This window comes from Apostichopus japonicus, chromosome 4, assembly GCF_037975245.1.
Source record: "Apostichopus japonicus isolate 1M-3 chromosome 4, ASM3797524v1, whole genome shotgun sequence".
Classification (NCBI taxonomy): Eukaryota; Metazoa; Echinodermata; class Holothuroidea; order Aspidochirotida; family Stichopodidae; genus Apostichopus; species Apostichopus japonicus.
Window position 1 is genome coordinate 15,731,027 of NC_092564.1, and position 22,974 is coordinate 15,754,000.

Consider the following 22,974-nt stretch of genomic DNA (forward strand, 5'->3'; position numbering starts at 1 on the left):
CAGCGTTTCTGTGTGTTGCCGCGTTGGACGAATCTATGCGTAATAGTAAATACTGACTTTGCGATCCGCGTTATAAAGTCATTGCCGACTTTGCAATCCGCGGTCCCCCTCACAGTTTGCAAGGTCAGTAAAAGTGACTCCATGGTTTTCCCTTGGCAAAACCATGTTTCATTATGATAGAAACATATTCATTCTTGTTTTTTGTGGAACAAGCAAAGTAAAAATAGTCCGGTCGGACATATTTTCCCGGTACATTATGTCAGTCGGACTTTAAATCTGCAGGGGGATAGAATTGACTTCTACACCGCCTTAACACTGATTTAACGAATTTAATGCTTTTGCGTCGCAAACACAACCAGCGGTATTATTATATTATTTATTATTATTTTACTATATATATTGTATAACTTTTTATCAAGTTCCCATTGAAACAAAGTCTGCATGGTTATGCTTGAGGGACGGAACAGGGGTCGTGCAACGTAAATTTGCAATTTGGAGGCGGGGGGGGGGGCGGGTACATGGACCATTGGTATACTTCATCGACTGTGCTTATAGGTTATAGTTAATGCAGGGATAAGTGAGTTGGACATGATAAAGTTCTGAGATGATATAAAAATTTGTTCAACGCATCTCGTCCTGCGGAAAACGCTTGCTAAAAAAAAAAGTCTTCAAAATTGGATATCGATCCAGAATACGGTTCAATTCTTACTTCCTTTGCAAGCACACACTGAAGTTAAGCTACCGTCTATATATGTCAATAGATGATACAAGGATTAAAGACATGGATAGGGTATACAGTTCAAAGATCACTAGCTATATATATGTTTGCTAAGTGACAGAGTGTCTTGTCAACCCCAAATGAGAACATATGTTGTGCAAAATAGTACCGAACTTGGCACTGCCAAGACATTCACAAGCTTGTCTCTTACAATGCAACAATTAAGGTTGTCATCTGCAGCTCTCCAATAATTCGCGTGTATAAAGATTGAGTTATCTTCTGATAACGTATACATGAACCAATTCGGTCTATGAAAGAAACGATCAATACTGGACATGACTTGCATGTACACGGCCGGGGCCATGTGCTTGTATAGCATATAAACATTCCCTCAGTTCGAGGGTATACTCACTTGGTTTCAGTCTTAGTGTATATAAGGGGACTGGGTTGAGGGTGGATCTTCTTTGGTTTGTTTCAGATTCTATCTTAGGTGACTTTTTTGAACAACAACAACAAAAATAATAACAAAGAGTACAGACCATTTACCGTATACTATGCCTATATATGTTGACGCTATGCATGCCCTTCCCTTTAACTTAAAGTCAAATAGGCCCTATGGATTAAAGTGTGTTAACTATTGGCCTATTACATCACTGTCATATAAGTCAAACTGCAAACTTTAGTAGTATACTGCTGTCGACTAAGTAACAGATTCATTCCGGGCTCGCCAGACAATATTACGTTATACATTTTATACCCTGTCACAGATTCAACATGTCTTCCCTACCACACTGCTTAGTGTTGGCTGTCTTAACGGCCATTGTAGGGTCAGCTACTGGGGAAGATGTTTTCGTTGACTTACAGCTAGGAACGGTACAAGGAATGTCCGTTGACTTCATTGAGAATAAATTCATCAACAAATCCACGAAGATAAATGTGTTTAAGGTATGTAGATAACGAATTGCTTGAATGATTTCTTCAGAGAATAGAACCGAACGAGGAAGCCTGCTTCGTTATGGCTGGGTTAGGAGACCTCTCGTTGGGTATGTAACATATATGTAATATAAGCAAAATGATATACAAATATGCCTATACTAAGGCTTCTCTTCTATTGATTATATTGACTCGCTGTAAACCATACTTACGCTGAAAATCCTGGATTCTAGTTTTGATAATTTTAATATTTGCCATAAATGCTATAATGAGTCATTTTCAAAAATCATTCTGTTTATCGATTTTTAATCTTAGAAATGGTAGATATCCACCACCCTTGACGTCACAGTTTTGTTACTATATACGGTTCCATTGTTGTTTGTTCTATTGTATGTATGTATGTATGTATATTAGATCCTCCTGCAAGCAGGAACTCGCGAAGAAGCCTCATTGGTTGTCAAAGCCGTAAGCTGACCGAAGTCAGTCTCTTAGATTCATATTTAACGTCCATGATTATGAATTGTCAATTGTCAACAACTCTGTAACTAGACGACATACATTAATCTTGGAGTGACTCGAACCGGGGACCTTATGATTGGAAGGCACCGGCGTTAACCACTGAGCTAACACTCCACAATTTTTGATTCCAACAGGCTGGATTTTCAACGATCGATTTAAGTTTCTCCGTGCAGCTTGTTCTTATTAATGCAATACCATACTGCAATAATGATGTCATGTAGGAACGTCGCCATAGCCGACGACCATTTTGTTTGATGAATATTTATAACTATAAATACTGAGTATACTTTTTCATTGCTTGTTTTCAGGGCATTCCTTACGCCGAGCCACCAGGCCGTTACCGCGCTCCCGTAGCCAAGCAGAACTGGTCCGGGGTGTTCAATGCGACTGCTTTTGGAGCATCTTGTGAACAGTGTGATAACGTCCCTGCAATTGACGCCCTATACACATATAGCGAAGATTGTCTTTTCCTAAACATTTACGCACCAAACCAAACGGTATTGCTGTTTTCCTTTTATTAAGTGTTCATTTTATTCTGACTCAATTATTCCTCGGTATTAAAGTTCGCTATTAATCTTGAGGCTTTATACTCAGGCCTGGGGTGGAGAGGGGGGGGGGATCAGGGCAACATCTTAGGGTCAATACGGCGTGCTGGGAAAACATGAAAGGGATATGGGATTAAGACTAGTGTATTCTCATTTCAAATAATATACTTCAAAGTAAAAAAAATCAAGATGTGTTCCCCGAATCCCGATCTGCCTCTCGATGTTGTTACTCTTCCCATATCCAATTTGTTTCTCATTCAATGATGGTACCATGTTTTTTCTTCTCCAAGTTACATTAATGTAATAAGTTCTTTCCTGCAAACACTGTTCATGTAAGCTGTCCTTTTACAACAACAACAGAGATTTCAACAACTTAATTCCGGTATAAGACTTTAACATAATTCTTAGTTATCAAAACGGGCATGTTACGAACACAAATATAACCAAAATAAAGAACTTATTTCTGTTCTTTGTTTACCATTGGTAACTTGATCACAGTCACGCATGTGGGTAACCTGCTCTTAACTCAATTAGTTTCTCTGTACAATTTAAATTGTTCATTAATATCTTTGTCTAATTTTTCTCTCCAGACCGGAAAGGTGCCAGTCATGGTTTTCATTCACGGAGGTGGCTTCACTTCAGGATCGTCTATGGCTGACAAATACTCAGGGATCCCATTGGCATCCGTAGGTGACGTCATTCTTGTCACCATTAATTACAGAGTAGGAGTGACCGGATTTTTGGCTACAGGTACAAGCAGGTTTTTTATATCTGTATATATATATATATATATATATATATATATATACCTAGCGCAGAGTTTTATATTTTTTAATTTATTTTTTACTCTTCCTACTATACAGAGACATAAACCAACGACTCCTGCCTATACTACTACCACTTCTCCTTTTGACGACCACCCCCTCTCTCCACTTCCCACCCCCCTATTTTTCTCTCTACTAGTCTGTACAAAGCTAACGCTTTGTAAATGATAGTTATTGATGACCTTTTCACATTCTTCGACATATACACGACCATTCACATACCTACACTTTTCGAACCCAGATCCCATCTACATATATTACTTTAGTTGCAACTGGAGAAGAGATGTGGTTTAACGAACTACCCTCCCCCCCCCCCCTCCCCCGCCACCTCTCTCAACTCTTCCGGCCCTCCTTCATTTCGAAGCGATCCACTGACATAAGATAAATAATAACATTGATCTGAGATTCCTTTCTTATACTTGAATTTACTCGTTCAGGGGACGCTGCTTCTCCTGGTAATTATGGATTACTTGACCAAGCCGAAGCTCTTCGCTGGGTTCGAAATAACATCGAGGGTGATAAATTAGTCCTTTTTTTCCCCTTTTAATTATTTGTTTCTTATCGTCGCTGTTACGAATTTCTTACGAAATGTACTTATAATTAGTCGCTTTTAATGTCGGACGACAACTTGTGATCACATTCTATCCTAATTTTTCAGCTCCATTGCTTAAAAAAATGTTGTACAAAACGCCAGTCAAATGTTGGTGATCACCATAATGCACTTTTTTACTCTGTTTGCTTGTTTGTATTTTGTGAGCTATTGTGTATATTACTGTGCGTGTGCGTAGTGAAAAAAAGTAACATGGATAAGCACCTTAGCAATGTACATGGACCTCTTCCCCCTTTTAACAATCTGAAGTCATTTTTACGTTCGTTCTGCCTAACGAACTTTCCCTATCTATTTAACGTTTTCATTGGCTTTTCTTTTTCGAAGAGACGTTTAGCCGACTATATTCATATTATACCTGCAAGTTGGTTCTCATATCCATGCCCGGCAGCAAGGGTAGCATGCATATTTCTCTGACCAATATGAATTGTGTATAATTTCGTAAAAGAGTTACATCCCATTATGTTATCTATGAGAGAGTAGCAGAAAATACACACGGAAAAGCAATTGTTATATTTGAACACAATTTGGGATACTTCATATACTGTAACCTTAGCCTATCTTCGTCAGAGGTATAAATACATGTATTTTTTAACAATTATTTTTCGATACAGTAATAAGAGAAATTTATTTTCCCCCCTCATGCCCATCCACCACAAACCCCATTGTTTCCACTTTCCCTTTTTTTTTGTCGGCTTTGCAAAATAACCACATTTCCTATCAATTTAATATTAATGCAGCTTTCGGAGGCGACAGTTCCAAAATAACCATTTTTGGAGGGAGTGCCGGAGCCATTTGCGTCGACTTCCACTTAATTTCAAAATACAGTCGGGATCTGTTCGATCAAGCAATTCTAGAGGTACTTTATTATTATCTCTTTTTTGGGGGTGGGAGGGGGGGGGGCGGTGGCAGAGGGTGCAATATATCTTAATTCCGATGGACATATTATATGGAACAAAAGGGAGATGAATATTCCCTCTTATATTTGTCAACAGTAACTTTTTTCAGTTTTAAGGTTGTTCAGTTGAATTTCAGATCATCCTCAGTGCGGATTGATATTCCTAGACGCGGACTGATTCTCCTGCATGAGGAATTCTTCAGGAAAATCTGTCCGTAGGGACATCGGACTATAGTTTGACTGTGGTAGTAGAATACCACATCGTTAAAGCATCGGATTAGTATAACTGTGGTAGTATATACCATGGCATACCGCATCGTTAAAGCAAGGAAAACTTAATCCGGAGTTTCTTCCACCCAAAGCGCAGCAGTAATTTTGTAAGAATAGGCCCAAAAAACTTAAATAAAATGGCTACAAATGAACCGCGACAAAATACCGTTTGTATACTCGTTAGACACAAAATCTTCCTGCATTTTTATAACCCAGTTATGTAATTCACAATTTGGGAGTTGCTTTGTGATGTAGATATAGACATCGATAGGAATATATAGGCATTTGATAGAATTAGAAAAAAATTAGAAAAGAAGAAATTGATAGCAAAATTGGTTGGAGCTGCTAACTGACAAAAAGGATAGGAATAGTATTATATCATGCATGTGGAAAGTAAAATGACTAGGTCAGAATGAAACATATATATTTACAATCTAACGCAAATAAAAAATGCAAACAGGAGGTCAGAATGTAATAAAATGTTCTTACATAGACAGTCGCTCCAAACCTGTGAGGGCTGTTCTGAAGCACCCAGAGCTTGCCCCATTCCCACCCGCCGACAAAGAGATACAGACGTTTCGATCAATAATGTTCGACAAAAAAAAAATGGCGAGCATATTCTATATATTTTGATTTTATTACTTTACATGCAGCTGCTGTACATGGCAGAAATGTATACATGGCTCATGGCAGAAATGGAGTTTGTTCATCCTTTAACAACTTGTCATTCTTGTTTGTTTGTTTGCTTATTGTTGTTTATATTCTACAGAGTGGCTCAGTATCGGCAAAGTGGATATTTAATGAATATAACGAAGCTTTCAGATTAGGTCGATCGGTTAACTGCAGCAGCACAGATACAACTGAGTTAGTTGAATGTTTACGACAGATCGACGCCCGTACCTTGGAAAACATAGCCAGAGCTGTAAGTATATATATATATATACCTTTATTATAAGTAATATAGCCTGCCTGAAACCTAAACGAAAAAAAAAAAGGTACCGGAAAACTTATTGACATTGTACGTTTTAAATACTTTTCTTCGTTTTCCTAATTCTACAGTGTATATTCATATTAATCAAAATTTACGTTACTTCCGTTATCTATTTGTAACTGACAATAGATCAATCATGATGTTGTTGCTCCGCATCCCTCTCATCCTACCCACCTCTACCCCCTCCCCAATCCCTCCACACTTTTGTCACATTTCTTCGTACAACTGGATAATTAGTCACATGCATGTATTTCTTGTGTTTAACGTTTAATCATGTTTATTCATTTTCAAGTGCAAGTAACCGCCTGCATGTTTTTTTCCAAACCGCTGTATTTACCACTGAGCATTCTCTTTTTCAATATGTTGTCGTTTGCTTCCAGGCCCAGATACGATTTGGTCCAACTGTGGATGGCACATTCCTTGATGAATCTCCCATCACTATTATACAGCGAGGAGATTTTAAGGATTGTCCGGTCATTGTCGGGTTTAACAGAGATGACGGTACACTCTCAATGCGGATTTCTTTCATCGAATACGCCTTTACGGAGGAACCTCCCGTCATCAATCAGTCTAGTTTCAATATGGTATACGTACATGATATTTTACATATGTTAATGAAATCAATACTGATTAATAGTTCATGTAAAGTTTAGCTGCCGAACTTGACAGTATTCGTTACCATTAAAGGATGAATTTTAATCTTATAATATTTTTTGAGCAATGAAACAGTCCATGTTGGCACGATTTTTAATACCTTAGCATTGTTCCCTCCATAGAAATTGAAGTTCAATTTCTATGGTTCCCTCAGATCAGCCGTTTCGTGCATTCCGAACGATTCATCGAACTTATTATTAGTGAACCTTTTATTACGGACTGGAAATCGGCAATTGCCTCCGCCCCCTCCCCCCCCCCGGCAGGCACACTGCCGGCTTTTTGTAGTTCCCGTCTCCATTGCATTACGCATGTTTCTATAATTTAGAGCCTATGATCTAGGGAGTATCTTTACTCAAAAAAATTCTGTACGCTCCGCGCCAACCTGTGGTGGCGCTCCGCTTACATAGTGTCGAAAGCGCCCCTATACAGACCATTCTCGCCCCCCTGAACAATACCCTAGCTCCGCCACTGCGAACTTCTGTAAGCTTCTATTTCTATACGGGTGTCAAAGTAGCACACCTGTAGTCTACAATTATGCTGAATCGTTCCTTTAGGTTATTTTCAGCCCAAGTTCCACCCGTCTCCCTCCCTGCCTCCCTTTAATAGGAAAGGGGATCGGAGGGATGGTAGTTCTAGACTTGGACACAAATCAGTATATTGGGTTGCATAACTTTCTCAGTCTGTGTTATTGTTTTGACAGCTGGTAACTGAAACCCAGACGCGCTATAATCCAGTGCGATACGAGATCGTAGAGGATTCGATAAAACAGCAGTACGTTGACTGGGCTCATTGGGATGACCCGAACCACGACTACTTCGACACAATGAGCCGTATATACGGAGACGAGGCTTTCAGCTGTCCTTGCCTGAAGACAGCGAGAGACCGGGCTATGATGACGTCACATCCTGTTTATCTCTATTTCTTCACCCAAGTACCAACAACGTAAGAAGATAATAAGAAAATGAACAACGGAAAACTGACTGGGAAAATAAACATATATACAGAATATATAGCAAAAGGGATCCTATAGTGTTAAGTACATATATCTGCATGTATGGGCGGTAAAACCTGAACAGTCGAAAGAGTGCCAACATAATTTCGAAAGTTTCAAAATGTAACATCATGTTGCAGCTAAGAATCTTCCATTTTATCAAAGTTTCTTAAAGCGGCGGGGTCACCCCTCCTCTAAGACCTGTTCACTGGCCTACATCATGTTAGCCCCCCCCCCCCTCCCCCGCTTTTCAAAGGATTGTTGCGCCTCTGTTCTTGACACATTGCTTCTGCAACACCTATGAGTCTTCCCTACTCCTATACATACCCCTTTGTATTTTGGTAACCGAATTTTCCGCCAACATTTCTCGTTTATTTAATTATACAATTGATTCTTAGCTCATTTAATTTGTTTTGCAGCAATATAGGTAACTGAAACACCTACGAATGTAATGAAAATTAGTGCATATATAATTTCCTTTCCAGTCAATATCGCTTATTCGATCTCCGTGTGTGGTACCTTTCAAATTGCAGCCTTTGCTGGTGTGTGTGTGTGTATACTCTGTTAATGTTTTCTATGTTTTGCATCATTACATCCATAGGTCAGTTTTTGCAATAAATGGGTACGGACCCGGATGGTTAGGAGCTGGACACGCTGAAGAAATTCAGTATGTGTTTGGGTATCCATTTATTCCTGAGATGCAAGAATGGCATGGACCAATGACAGACGGTGAAAGTGAATTCTCTGTCAAATTTATGCAATTCTGGACAAATTTCGCCAAGAGTGGGTAAGAATAAACATACTGTCCCTCTTAATAAAAGAAAAAGACATCAATAAGCGGCCAACGTATACTGATGACCTTAAAACCGTGATATAAAGAGGAACTACAAATATCTTTGATATCGATGGGAAGTGTTCATCACAGGCCGTGTTTTTTTTGTCATACACGGATCAATATGAAACTTCATATGCCTACATCTTACTTATACATCAACTTCAAGTGTCTGCTTGAAACAATGATGAGACCTCATGAATAAACTGTGTTACCGAACATCGCTCCATATCTCCTCGTTGAGAGGCCCTCTGCACCCCCCCCCCCCCCACCGCTCCCTTTCACCTCGAGATAGAGTTCTCTCTCCAGTTCATGCATGCATGCACCTAAGAGAACAAAACTTTACCGAGACGCTTATAGCAGTCTGGTGACTTCAAAACAGTAATCAGCAGCAATACATGCATGCAGTTACAAACTGCCAACAACAAAAAATTATCAGGAAATGTTTTAATTTTATCACTAATCGTTGACCTGAGAAGATTTCTAAATTACCGGTCACGATGGTGTTACAGGCAGTTGACAATTTAAATGACGTTTCTGCGGTTAATTAGTTTTCTGATTTACTTTTCATTTATATATTTTATTTATTTATTTGTTCTTCTCATTCTTTCTCATAGTGACCCGAGTCGACCCGATTCCAATTCTTCACCGGGTCAAGGTGATTGGGAATGGCCAGCCTTTACCATCCCGGAGTTACAATATAAAGAACTTGCTATTGATATGTCAATTGATCGTGGACTCAAGGCTGATGAGTGCGCCTTCTGGAATGCATTCAATCCGGATCTTACAAGTTACATAGGTAATAAAAAGGGCAAACCATTTGAAAATTATTTGAAATGGATATATGAAGATAATAAATGCCATATTATTTTGTTCTCTTACCTGGGTTAGATAATGGTTTGTCGTTTTTTTCTCTCTTTCTACTAGGTCACTGTATGAGCTATAGAAACAATCATATAGTGAGCGCACATTATATGTTATCGAAACCAGATATTGTCTTGAACAATAATACGTCCCTTGCACATGCGCACATTGAATTCGTTCATGTGACTTACACCTGAAATATTGTTTTACATCTGACTGATTTAACCTATATATTGTTCAGAAAATGTGGGTGTAGTCTATATAAATTCGAAACCGTACATAGGCTAAAACTAAACGACGGTATGTATAGGATACATATGATGACACATAATTCGTTTGTTGAAAGCGAGACCCTCTAGATATCGCACAACAATTAATTGCTCCCATGGACTTACACACTAAACTTGTCACTTTCCAAGGCTGATAGAACATATAGATAGAAGCTTCAACTGATATGTCCTACCCACCATATTATGATAGCTAATGGCTTGGGCTATCATAATTCATAAAACATTCAACTTTTGCCACCATGACCGTTTAAATTTTGAGCTAGAAGAGCTCAAAGTTTATATTCCCTCTTCCCATCAGCCAGCTGAGATTTTTCTAAAACACCTTAAATCACCTTCAATCCTCTAGATTTTTATACCATAAGTAGTTAATTTCATCCTCTTCATTATCCAAGCATCAAAAAGAATGGTGATGACTCAGAAAATGCAACAACAAAAATCCGCCAATGCAGACGTGCACTAATCTATTATAATTGTGGTGCGATACCTTTAGAGCAAATTCCTTCTGTTACGTTCCTTGGTATATGTGGTGCGGTCTTGTGTTTGTATCAAGTGACCAGGTCGAACAATACAACACATACATGCGTGCTCACGAAATAGTTCCTACATCAGGGAACGGGGAGTACATGACCCCTCCCTCCCCTCCCCCTTGGTGAAGTTACAGTAATGACTTTCAAAGAGCCTTAACATGAATGTCATTATATCAAAAGTATTTTCGCATTTGCGTTCCGGAGAGACAGAAAATACTTAAAAATGACCTAAGCTTCTACGAGGACTTGGTCCCATGATCCCATGTGGCCCCTAGCGCTGGACCCTGGACACCACACTAAATGGTTGCACACTGCGCGGGAATGGTGATGCCGGAGGCTACATGTTCAACATCATTAGCACCAACATGCATTTTAAGGATTTGATACCTTCGCCCCGTGCCCAATCTCCAAACCCATGTCATAGATCACTCTTTAGATGAAAACAAAAAATATTGTTGTTATTGTGCCTTGCATATTTGGCCTGTCAGTAATATTGAGACGTGTTTTTTTTTTCTATTGCGTTTATATGTTTAGCTTCGATGGATCAAACCGAACTCGAGTGGCGAGAAGAGTTCAGCGGCTGGCAGAAAGAGTTAGAAGAGTGGAGAATGACGTTCAAGGAATATCAGGAGGATCCTGTCTGCAGTCAATAACCAACGAAATTATTCAAGTTATTCAAATGATCAGTTTGGCTATTTTATGTGATTATATTAAGTTATGAAATCACACCTCAATTAATATTTCTTTAGGCCTAACTAGTTTTTTCTATCAGAGCATCTATGACGCGAAAGTCAACAGGCACATCCTACCTATAGGGACACCATTGCAAGGTGAACACTTCCCAACCAACTTTGTATTTTCGGGTTTGTGCCTGCAAATCTTAATAATAGGGAGGGGTATGAATACGACGCCTTTAGGACTCCAGTGGGTGATAATCCGACACTTCTGCAAAGAAGTATTTGAACTTATTTCATCGAAACGGTTCTGTTGGATCATACCAGTGGTGACTACAATGTCAAAGAGTTCTAAAGTAGTGTAGGTTACCTGTGTAATGAAATGACTGAACATATCGGCAATTTTTTATATTACGATTTTGCACTATTTTAGTCTATGGAGGTTAACAATGGTTGATACAAAATTAAAGTACGATATTTCATATTTTCTGTAGTCGATTCTTTTCTATTCCTTAAAGGTATCGTCATGCCTTGAACTTGGGAAGTTTTTTTTCTGTTCTTCACTTGCTTTCGAAACAACTTTGTTCGATGCCTTTGCCTACCTCAGTATTTGAGAAAGTGGTCAGATGCTGGGTATACACACTTGTCTGTCGGATGGGGACGTTTAATGGCGGTCCCGGGTGCAGGAATGGGAGCAATTCACACCCCTGCCTCGTTATCCTCTGAACACTTATCGAAAAGAGAAGGACTGAAATAAGCCAGTATTCATCCACGATCTAACACGGATACTGTCTCAAATAAGATACTGTAAGGCTTCCTGATCCTTGGGTCTCTTAAACTAAACTAAACCAAACGATGAAAACTTCAAATATTATCTCTTGTTAAAATAAGCGATACAGAGAATGGTCTTTTGTGCTGTGAGGGATGTTAAACAATACATCATGTCACAAACTAGAGCACCAATGGTGCAGAAGCTCATACCTTTTCGAGCTTAAAAATGTAGGGCCCACAAAACTTTATGGCCCACCAAATTTCAGGCCATTTTTCAGATTCCACCAATTTTGGGCCCATGAGGGATAACCCCCCCCCCCCCTCCGTTAGCAGAATACTGGCCACACCACTGGCTATAATTCCTATTTTCCCCCTTTAAATCCTGTTTTACCCACTCTCTCAAACAATACCACTGACCTACCCTATTAAACCTTCTCCCCTCTACCTGAGCAGACCTGAAGCACTCCTTGCCAAAATTTTGGCTGGCTGCCTACATACCTCAGGCTCAAAGACTTCTAAGAATCGGCAAGTGCTGATTGGCTATAGGGCTCTCATGCATACAGTTCAACAGTTAATAACAACTCCCAGTCCTGCTTTAATTCCACTAACCATGGAGGTAAAAACTGTTTTAACCTCCATGCACTAACAGCCTCTGCAGAGCTTAACCACAAATGTAAACAAACACTGCAGAGACTGGGAGACAAATTAAAGGAGCTTTGGCAAAAGGTGAAGGCTCAGATTTTTTTAAACAATGGGGATTAATTGTAATTAACTTTTGACCAAAAAATTATTAGGCATCATCTTGTTTATACACAATCCAACAATCATCAGTTCAACTTTGAATATGATCCATCAAAATCTTGAGGAGATTGAGATATTTGAAAATATTACAAAGAATGACCCCTGATGACCCCCTAAATGACATTTGACCTAAATTTTCCGAACACCCCTCATAACCCTCATCCCGAGGAACGTTGTGACCAAGTTTCATTACAACTGGCCATACACTGTACGAACAGGAAGCAATTTGAAAATATAGGGCCGCGGCCCGGGCCACAAAAGACCCCTAGTTGATCTTTGATCTCAAATTCATGAACAACCTGAAGGTAAAACTTCCATAGTACTATCGTGACAAACCCTCAACATTGTACCATGGAATCTGTAGGAGAAGAAGCATTTTGCGTACTTCCACAAAATGGCCCATTACGGCCCACAGGTGACCATTGACCCCAAATTTCGGACCATATCTGATGGCCCTATACCCAATGGTCCTTGTGTCCAAGTTTCATGAAATTCCATCAAACACTGTGTGAGTGGGAGCGGTTTTACCAATTGTTGACGGATAGAGTGATAGACGCCGCACTGCAACAATAGCTCACACCAGCATGCTGGTATGAGCTAAAAATGGTATGGTTGTGGAATATAGCACTAATTTGCATCTACAAGCACTCATAAATCATAATTATACAAAAAGTTACATAAATTAGAAATAAATTCTACAAAACATACTTCCCTCCCTAAGGATGGTGTTTAATTAAAGAGGTTCACATTTTCGTAAAAGCACCACCCCGTAGAAAACCCTGTGCAGCCTGGTGAAAGAATGAAACCAGTGACACTTAACTGACAAAGGGTAAACAGGGGTACAACCCCCCCCCCCTTACACACCACTGGACCCCTCCCATTTATATCTCCCAATGCAGTCGTTTGTATCTCTAATACTGTAGCACTGTATGGTGAGCACAATGAAAGCAGGTAGAAACATAAAAATCAACTCACACAAGTCAAGACAATGAGAAAATGGCACAGAACAAGTGAGAACTTAATAACAAATCTGAATTTTATTTAATATGTTTAATTACACAATATGAAAAGAATGCATTCTTATCACACACAGTCACTAATTAAAATTTGACAAACTTCCTTCCTTTGGGTACAGATATAAATGAAAGGAACAACAAAGTCTCAATTTTACAATTTATGTATATATGGTATGACGACTGTGAAGTGAAGCACATTGATTCAATTCTTCAAATATGGAACAAGCGACTGCTAAGGCGAAGAGTTGGACCAATGTGCTTCCTTCCATGTCATACAGTATGATGATACCCATCAGGAAGTGATTGAAAACCACTGCCATTATGACAAATCTTTTAAAATGAACCATAAATATCACAAATAAAACACGAATATCTTCTCCAATAACAAAACATTATACAAGTTGCCAGGACAAACAATTCATTTACACAAGACAACTTCAACTCCATCAGATATGTTCACAACGTCCACATTACTCAAGGACAGGGTTTGCCCATTCTGTGAAAATTTGACAGGAATTGCTTCATTCTCCTATGGACATCACACTGCTAACTGTGTGAAAGAATGTGGCAGTAATAGACCCATCTACAGTAGGCATCCGTGCACCCAAACGTTCCAACTATATTATACGTAGACAAAATTACAGAATGATACAAAACTGGCAACTACTGTATATGCATGGAACAGTAAAACTTGATCATTATCCACTGCACTGTGGGCAAATAATTGTAAATTTCACCTTAAACCACTCTGCAACTCTCTCCCATTCCCACATCCCCCAACATAACCATTGTGAATGACCAGATGATAAATATGGCACTGTCATAATAGCCTTAATAAAAATATACAGTCAGTCTAAGTTATTGTACACATATAACTATCAATGTTCCTGCTGGTATGCCTATTCATGGCTTTATTTTGAGCCCAGAAGGAGCTGTTAATTGTTCCATTATCATTACAAGTAAAATCTTCTATATTTAATACTGTTGTGTTGCTTAACAGATCTTTCTCTTAAACTTATTACAAGGGCTATATAGCACTGTGGTTATATCCAAACTGTTTATTTTTAATACAATTTTATCATGTCACAGAGATCAATGCAAACTCACCAAATACTGACATCAATCCTTCAAAACAATTTTTAAGCTATATCCCATCTCCTTGAATGACCTTACGAATCCTTTCAGAATCTTCCAACAAATCGTTGTTCTTTGGATCTATTTTCAGGGCAGCTTCGTAGTCTTGCAGACCTTCCACGTACAGCTCCATGTGACAGAATGCTGTCCCTCTCCTCACGTGAGCCTTAAGCCGTGACTGCGCGTTGGCTTGTACGGGTGGCGTAAGCAGCTCAAGAGCTCTCGAGCTGTCTTCTATACACTTCATGTAGTTGCCCAGCTTCAGATGGCATGCAGACCTGTTTGAATGCAGGGCCGGTACGAGAGGATTGAGCCTGATGGCCAAGTTATAGGCATTGACAGCAGACAGATGGTTCCCCGATTTGAAAAAATTATCGGCTTTATTCTTCAACCACACAGGGTCCTTCTCTTCGGGCCGCAGGTCAGAGTCTTCGATATCTTCAATCTTCCTAGCCTCGGCCTGCTTCTTCAACCAAGCTTCCTCTTCGGGGATTTTGGATTCTCTCACTGGAGTTGGAAATACCCGAGGGGTGAAGGTCACATCAATCATGCCTCGTTGTCTTGGTGCAGGCTCACTAGGCTTGTGATCCGATTCTAGAGATATCTTGGACGCCTGCTTCTGTTTCCAATCTTCTATTTCCTCGGTGGCCTGTTTCCTCTCTGCGTCTTTCTCCTCCTGGATTCTACTTCGATTCTGTTCTTCCAGTTTCATCTGCTCTTTGACTGCTGCTTTGTTCTGTTCTTGTTTCTCCTTGGCTCTCTTGTTTTCCAGCTCTTTGTTCTTCCTTTGAGATTCTGCCACGGCATCTTCTCGCTTATTTTTCATTGATTCCTTGTTGACGGTGTCAGAGCACGAGAGATTTCCCCAGAGTCCTGCCTCTTTCTTCACTAAAAGGAAAGTGACTGTGCCATCTCCGACTTTGGCTGTATTTTGCTCATCATGTACTGGATGACACAGAGCAACCTCAAAAAGAAACGGGGGGAAACTGACTTTTAAATACTCGTCTGTGGAAAAAATATCCACTTTGGCGGTTTTGACTCCTTTCAACGGTACAGTAATGCACACTTCAGTGTTGGTCTCAGACCAAGTGAAGTCTTTCACAGCAATAGGCATCTTTGTTTTTATCTTCTCTACCTTCGATGAGGATTAGGAAATAGCACCGCAACCTCTCCCTCCCTCGTCTGTCTGGCGGAGCCTGTCTGTCTACTCTTCTTTAGTGTCCTGTAGCAAGGAGTGAGATGTCCTTAGCCTATGAGAACTGAAGAGTGACAGGGAGACCCCTAGAAATATGAGAGCCAACGCAGACTTGGGAAAGTGAACATCATGTCCATGAATATGTGTCTGTAGGTTAGAAAAGAAGACAAATACGTTCCGTTAATATTATAACTGAAAGCCATTATTGATACACCGAATGACTGTTTTCGCAACAGTGAGTCACTGCACTTAAGCTACCATTCTGAGTTGAACTGGCCACAATTCCTGTGATACCATAGTAGATGTTAATAGGATAGTCCAGGTGAAAGGGAAATTTACTTTTTTGACTGCTGGAAGAGGAAAAACACTCTAAGCATCCTGGTAAAAATTTAAAAGCAATTACTATGTACTATTTTCAATGTTACTGCATTTGAAGTAGACAGGTTTTGTACCAACAGTGGACCTAAAGCAAACAAGTGTAATAATAGAAGCACACAGTTGACAACTTTCATGCATTGAAAATTTACATTCAATTTTCTACTTAAACATTGGTATACTTCCAATATGGATACATAGTCATTTGAATCTATTACCTTCACCTCCCCTTTGGTAAATTTGGAACCCAATCCAATGTCTAACCAAAAAAGTGTAAAAAAGGAAAACACTATCAGCTATCAGTGTGCAACTATGACATCACAGCTGTTTGCTTCAAGTTCACTTTAATGGTACACACACTGTGACAATTCCATATATCTAGATCAGGCTAATTAGGAACTGCATGCAGATGCTTTAATAACGTTCCCCTTTCATCAGTCAAAAAAAAAGTTTGCGTATCCTTTCAATAGAACAGAAAATGTAAAGTCTCTTTATAACATCACAACCCCAGTCCCCACAAGGACCATCCATAATTGGCAAACACTTCAAATGTTTGCCAATCAAAATCATGTTACATTAAATTTGGGAGACATCCTTTCTGTATGACATACAGTTGTTTGTAAGTCGATCATCAGGATCAGCCGAAATGAGTTGTAACCACAAAGATCTCTTTCTTATATCACGGGGTATCCAATAATGCTTGAATACTACATGGCTTAGTCAGAGCAATAACAACAACTCTAGAGCACAACTCAAATGTGGCACTTAAAAAACTGAATTCCTCTTAAGGTCATATACTGGGTATTTCACTTTTGCCAAGTGAATGATAAGTGCTGTTGTATCCAACCTGTTCCGAAACTTTGCTCAATCAATAGGCAATATACACATAAGCCTAAAGATAGCAGGTTTTGTTCCATGGCATTGCTTCTTTGCTATTTGATTAAACACTGCAAATGATTTGCTGCAGACAGTACTGGGTTTTGTGAAATTGTACTAAAAATATTTTGGCAACTTCAATTAAAGTGAGTGACACCATCATGGCAAATCAGCAGACTAAACCTGTTTGTTTGTTTGTTACAATGTGCACTGAGCAACATATTTACCCAAAGTGGGATAAAATAGGGTACAATGGTTTCGATCCACACGTTCCAAATGCTTCAAGATAAAATCAGCAGGATAGTAAGGGGCAAACAAAGCCAAGATGCAGGTCAATCATACCACTGATCAAAGTCAGGACAGAATTGGCTAATGATCTCACACAAGGTAGAGCTCACTTATCACTGGCTTTTGATTGTGACTGTACAATGGGATCTACATGTACTGTACATACAGTGTACAACAGAACTGATTGATACAGCGACATACTGTGACATGAAGTTCTGAAGAATACAATTATGGAAGGACTACAGATTAGCAAATAATTATATTCAGAACTAATACCTAAGATCAGAAGAGATCTTATTATTGAGTGGTGAGTTAAGGAATTTGTTGAATGGTGAGGTTTTGTTAATCTTGAGAGATGACATAATACTGCACTCCCCCTTCTCCTTTGCTTTGGAACAGTGATACATGGAGGAAAATATTGCTGTCCTCCATCTTTTAGAGCTAAAAGTCAGACAGTTCTACACTGATGTAAGGGTGTGGCTAATTTATCTTGGACAGATTAAGAGTGAGTCTCCATTTTAAATAGTAGAACAGTTATTAACTTGTGGCTGAATATAAAACAATGCACTGTTCTCCCCCCCCCCCCCCTCCACCCCTTGAAAGAGAAACAAAACTGACCTAGTGACCAAAGTGCATAAACAACCATCTTAGCAATTGGAAAAGCCTGGTTGAGTCTAGAATAGGCATATATACTGTGTTATCTTTCGCATGTTACATTGAGCACTGAAAATCAAAGGCAAACAGCGTACATATATATGTAAACAAGAAACCCTGGAATAACAGTACTGTACCTGTGAGAGTCGACTCAGTGACAGCCTGCGGTTGAGGCGTGCTAAGATCATTGTTGCATTGGTTTCTGCCCTTCCGAGTCAATAAAATAAAGGTGAGTGCTCAGATGGTAAACCTGAAAAGAAAATTTAAGAGATAGCCACATAAGATGCCTGTACTTTTCTTTGTTTTTGAATGTCTACAGACTTTATTTGCTACAGGTCCATGTCAACAGCATTTTGTAAATTTACATTGCATAGTAAGTGTATGTAACCAAATGAATCTCATCCAAATTTATGAGAAACAGCCTGAGAGAAGGCAGCATGGTGTGCCAAGGAAACTTACTAGTACAAGTAACTGAAGAGAATATATATATACTTCTGGGAAATGTGATGGATATGAGGGAGGTGGGGGGGGGGGGGGAGGAACAAGAAAGTCTTCCTGAGATTTCTTAAAATACCTGTTCAACTGAAATTATGAAAAATACACACTCCTCTATTTCTCAGTTGACCAAAGATTTCATGGTGTTGTCTACACATATGCCGGTTGGGCCACCAAGTAATGAAGACAATTTGTTTTCTAAGGTCAACTTTTTAGTTTTGACTCACAGAATTCAAAAATTCCATGTAATTGGTGAACATGATCACAAGGAAGGTGTAATGCAATGTTTAATTGAACTAGTGTTCAAACGATTATGCTTTAACAGAATATACCGATTACCAATTATTTTTCCCATAATCGGGCGGATTCCGATTATTTGAAAAAGAGAAAATATCCTGTTAATACGAAATCGACAATAGAGTATGTGATAGAAACAATTATTGTAGTAATTTTCCTCTGTTTCCTTTTGCGCTATTGTAATAGAAGGCTCTTAGGAATCCTTTTGTATGTACCAATCACCTCTGGAGTGATGCGAAAAAGAAAAAAAGGATTTTTTTTTAAAATTTCCAAAGTACAAAAATATGACATCCTAGTAAGCACTGTGGCTAAGCGAATGGCCTAACCACCTCAACGTGTATATCACCTGTTAATGGCTTGAAATGGGCTTAGAATAGTTACTCAAAATATGCATCTCAAAAAGTATCTCAGACAAACCATCCATCTTCAATCTTTACCAAAGTGTAAAATTTAATGAAATATTTCTTACATTCCGACATTATTTTGTACTTATTTTCACTATTATTCCGTTTATGAACAAATAGAAATGTTACGAACTTGAAGTTAAACATCCTTTTTCGTAACCTATTTAACTCCATTCAAGTTCAATTAGAAAATGTAAGCTTAAGCCAATCAAACTGAACAGCAAATGGTACCATCATAACTTGGTTATAATTACTGTAGAATGTTACCAGATTGATGTAAAAAATCATACCAACTAGAAACAGTCCAATATTGTTTTTTCACATGAAATATTTGCATTTACTTGTGCATAATTGATTTGAGCAAAATTTTAGACCGTATTTCAAGACCTGTTTACAATGTAACAGCCTAGTGTTAGGCTTAATGCGACGGCTATGGATTAGAGGCATATCATCATTTCTGCCAAAGTAAAATGATTTTTTAGGGCATCGCAGCAAACATCAAAAGGTTAAAAGAAAATGGAGATAAGAGGTGCAACGGTAAAAAGGGAGGTGATGGGCAAAAAGGAGAAAAAGAAACATATTAGTGCATCAAATACTGCACTACGGAGCATTTGATGCCTAAACATAACCTATACTCAGCTAGTCAACACAGGCCTTATATATCCAGCACATTCATTAATTTGCAAAATTGGTATTGTTACCTTGCTTACTGTACCAATAAATATGAAGTCACTAACCACGAGGGAAGCAATATCTGCGACCTTGGCAGCCTAATTTGATGAAATTACATTGTGAAAGACGTATAGAGGGTGTCTTTATTTTAAGTTTTGTAGTAAAAGAACAAACCTAATACATCAGTTGATATTTTCACCTTCCATGTTTTTGAATAATGATATTTTCACCTTCCATATGTTTGTGAATAATCGGTATGACATAACGTATTTCAGCAACTGAAAATAACTCTACTTTAGACCAAATCTACTCTGAAAGCTAGGAGAAAGGTAATAATAACTCATGTACTATGTAGAAAAGGTCATCATCTTTTCTATGAAAATTTCAAAAATATACACTCTCTGACTCTCATCATTATCAAATGTAACACAGTATGGTATTTTTGTTGTACTGCACTGTGAATTTGTGAAAATAAAACCAGATGTTTACCATAGTCACAAAGAAGCCAATTTTAAGTTACGTCAAAACCATGTCTTGTACAAAATATCTTAAAGTTAAGCCATTTTGGATCAACCTTTATTTGTCCAAATGTAAAAAGGTATTTCTTATGGTTATGTCATACTTGAAATAGAAGCAAGGGTCATGTACACATGAGAATTCCCACTAAAACTGCCCAGTAACTTCATCACATCTTCATCCCAATAAATAAATACAGATGGAAATGTGGTCAACATGTTAGTCAATTAGATAATATTTTTGCCATTGTAAGTAGAAAGGACCATGCAACACTCTTATATAATGCATTCAGGATCTGGTGTAGGACTGGGCCTTCTTTTGACTAAAAGTGTTTTGTTTACACCAAGTGATTGGCCAACAATTATCAGCATTGGTGTTTTAGCAGTATACCTAGGCTATATCCAATGACAGAATGGAGCTAGGCAACCTAGGCTTATCTGAACATTCGTAAAATTTATCTTCTTACCACAGGCCCTTAGTGGGATCTGTTAGAAATGTGAGTTCTCTTGGTGACTAAGTTAGATGCACCTACCCTGTATACGACATGCTGTATCCTCAAGATCAAACTCACTGATGTTACTTGCAATCCTTAGGCAATTGGAATTAGATATGTGACTCTTGATTTGCACAGCAGTTTACTTTACAAATCTTTGCTGAATGAGTTTACAGTGTCTTTCTTGCAAACTCTGGTACTTTTCACCAATGATTGTTAGTAGGCTAGTATTACTAGGCCAACTGCTTAGCCTTCTTTAACAACTGTCCACTCTGACAACCAGGGTCAATCTGAGTTCAGCAGATAGAGATGCTTGGTTAGTTGTAAACACACTCCCTGATAACTGACCTCCAAATGTACATCTGGGTTAACAAGTTGACAACAGGGCAAACCAAATCTAACTAGTATTACTGCCTAGCCTTCTTATTCTTAACAACTGTCCATTTTGGCAACCAGGGTCAATCTGAGTTCAACATGTTGAGATGTTTGGATAGGCCTAGGCCGAGTTGACAACAGGGCAAATCAAAACAAGCGCACGTTCATATGCATGTTTCCCTTTGCTTTGTCCTTGGAAGGAGAGACTGACCAATGGTAATGGCCAGGTTACATAATACCCTGTGAAGATGGTGACCAGCTCACGTGTTGCTATGCATGACATGCCTCGAGAGCCCGCGTTACACACTATGCCTAACGTTAGCCCTAACACTAACAAGCTTAAGGACCGCTTAGGCTTAGTTACAGTAGGATGCAACGTTTAAAAGAACCCATAAATATTTATCGACGTTTGATGTGACTGAATTTTTAAAACAGAAAATATCTTACTAACCTTATTAACAGAGTCGTTATCTCTGTTTGTGAAATATTATGTTCGTTCTATCCGCAAATCTCGCCGGAAGTTGGGTGTTCATGCTGAGTACTTCGCAAGATTGGGTCGGTGGCACTAACGCGCATGTGCAAATGCAAAGATTATCTGACGCAATCTTTGAAACCAGTCAAAACCGGTTGCGCGATTACGCAATCATCCTTTGCGGAGCGGAACATAAACGCGCAAAAGAAATATCTGACAGCAGACAGCAATTTGGCGGGTACAGCAGGGCAATCGTGATCTATAGCTATATGCAGTGACTGTGGGAGAAGAGAAAGAAAGGGACCGCAAGCAATCATTGGACGAAAGACTAAGTGTTGGGGGCAATTATGGAAGTATTCCTCTTCCATATTCCGATACATATATGTGTACGAGATAAACCTGATAGAGGAATACCACCACAAGGATCGGTTTAGAGGGCCTTTAGCATGGGCGGCGATCATGGGGGGGGGGGGACAGTGGCGGAGCTAGGTGTATTAATCAGGGGGGCCAGAATGGTCTGTAGGGTCGCTTTCGACACTATCTAAGCGGAGCGCCACCACAGGTTGGCGCGGAGCGTACATAAATTATTTACTCCCTGGATCGCCGGAAATGACCCTTTCCGGGCCTTGCTAATTTGCAGATAAACGAAGAATAAATAGGTGTCATCGCCATTTTGTCAAAAAATTACATCAACAAAATGTGACAAATGTCAATAGGTATTTGAGAGCGCAATAAAAAAGTCAATAATCGCGAATAAGTAAAAAGTGGTAAAAAGCTGAAAAGGGCGCCAGCAGTGCATTTGAGTCCGTCGGGGGGGGGGGGGCATCCGCCCCTCTGACTGTATGGACGCTCCGCCACTGGGGGGGGGGACATGTCCCCCAATATTTTAGGTGGGGGATATAGTATCTAATTTTCCCCAATATTTGGTGGCATAGTTTTTGGGCTATAAATAGAAAATAATGCGTGAGATTATTTATCCAAATCATATTTGGTGGTGGCTAAA

General features: G+C 39.2%; 2 protein-coding genes across 3 annotated transcripts; one reads left to right on the plus strand and one right to left on the minus strand.

The window, feature by feature from the left end:
* The first annotated feature begins 1,302 nt into the window (after positions 1–1,302).
* Positions 1,303–11,626, plus strand: LOC139966581 (acetylcholinesterase-like). The gene is made up of 11 exons (XM_071969766.1): positions 1,303–1,663; positions 2,479–2,667; positions 3,306–3,465; positions 3,977–4,054; positions 4,887–5,005; positions 6,084–6,236; positions 6,686–6,889; positions 7,660–7,901; positions 8,552–8,737; positions 9,400–9,581; positions 10,998–11,626. Exons 1-11 carry the CDS (start codon positions 1,493–1,495, stop codon positions 11,114–11,116), a joined length of 1,803 nt encoding a protein of 600 aa, XP_071825867.1. The 5' UTR covers positions 1,303–1,492; the 3' UTR covers positions 11,117–11,626.
* Positions 11,627–13,726: 2,100 nt separating this feature from the next.
* LOC139966582 (dynein axonemal assembly factor 4-like) lies at positions 13,727–22,104 on the minus strand. 2 transcript variants are annotated; one of them, XM_071969767.1, is made up of 3 exons: positions 21,951–22,104; positions 18,385–18,497; positions 13,727–16,201 (listed from the first exon to the last, which is right to left on the minus strand). In XM_071969767.1, exon 3 carries the CDS (start codon positions 15,971–15,973, stop codon positions 14,870–14,872), a length of 1,104 nt encoding a protein of 367 aa, XP_071825868.1. In that variant the 5' UTR covers positions 15,974–16,201; positions 18,385–18,497; positions 21,951–22,104; the 3' UTR covers positions 13,727–14,869. The 2 variants fall into 2 exon arrangements, with proteins under 2 accessions (XP_071825868.1, XP_071825869.1); XM_071969768.1 differs by lacking the exon at positions 21,951–22,104 and adding an exon at positions 21,164–21,564.
* Positions 22,105–22,974: the final 870 nt, after the last annotated feature.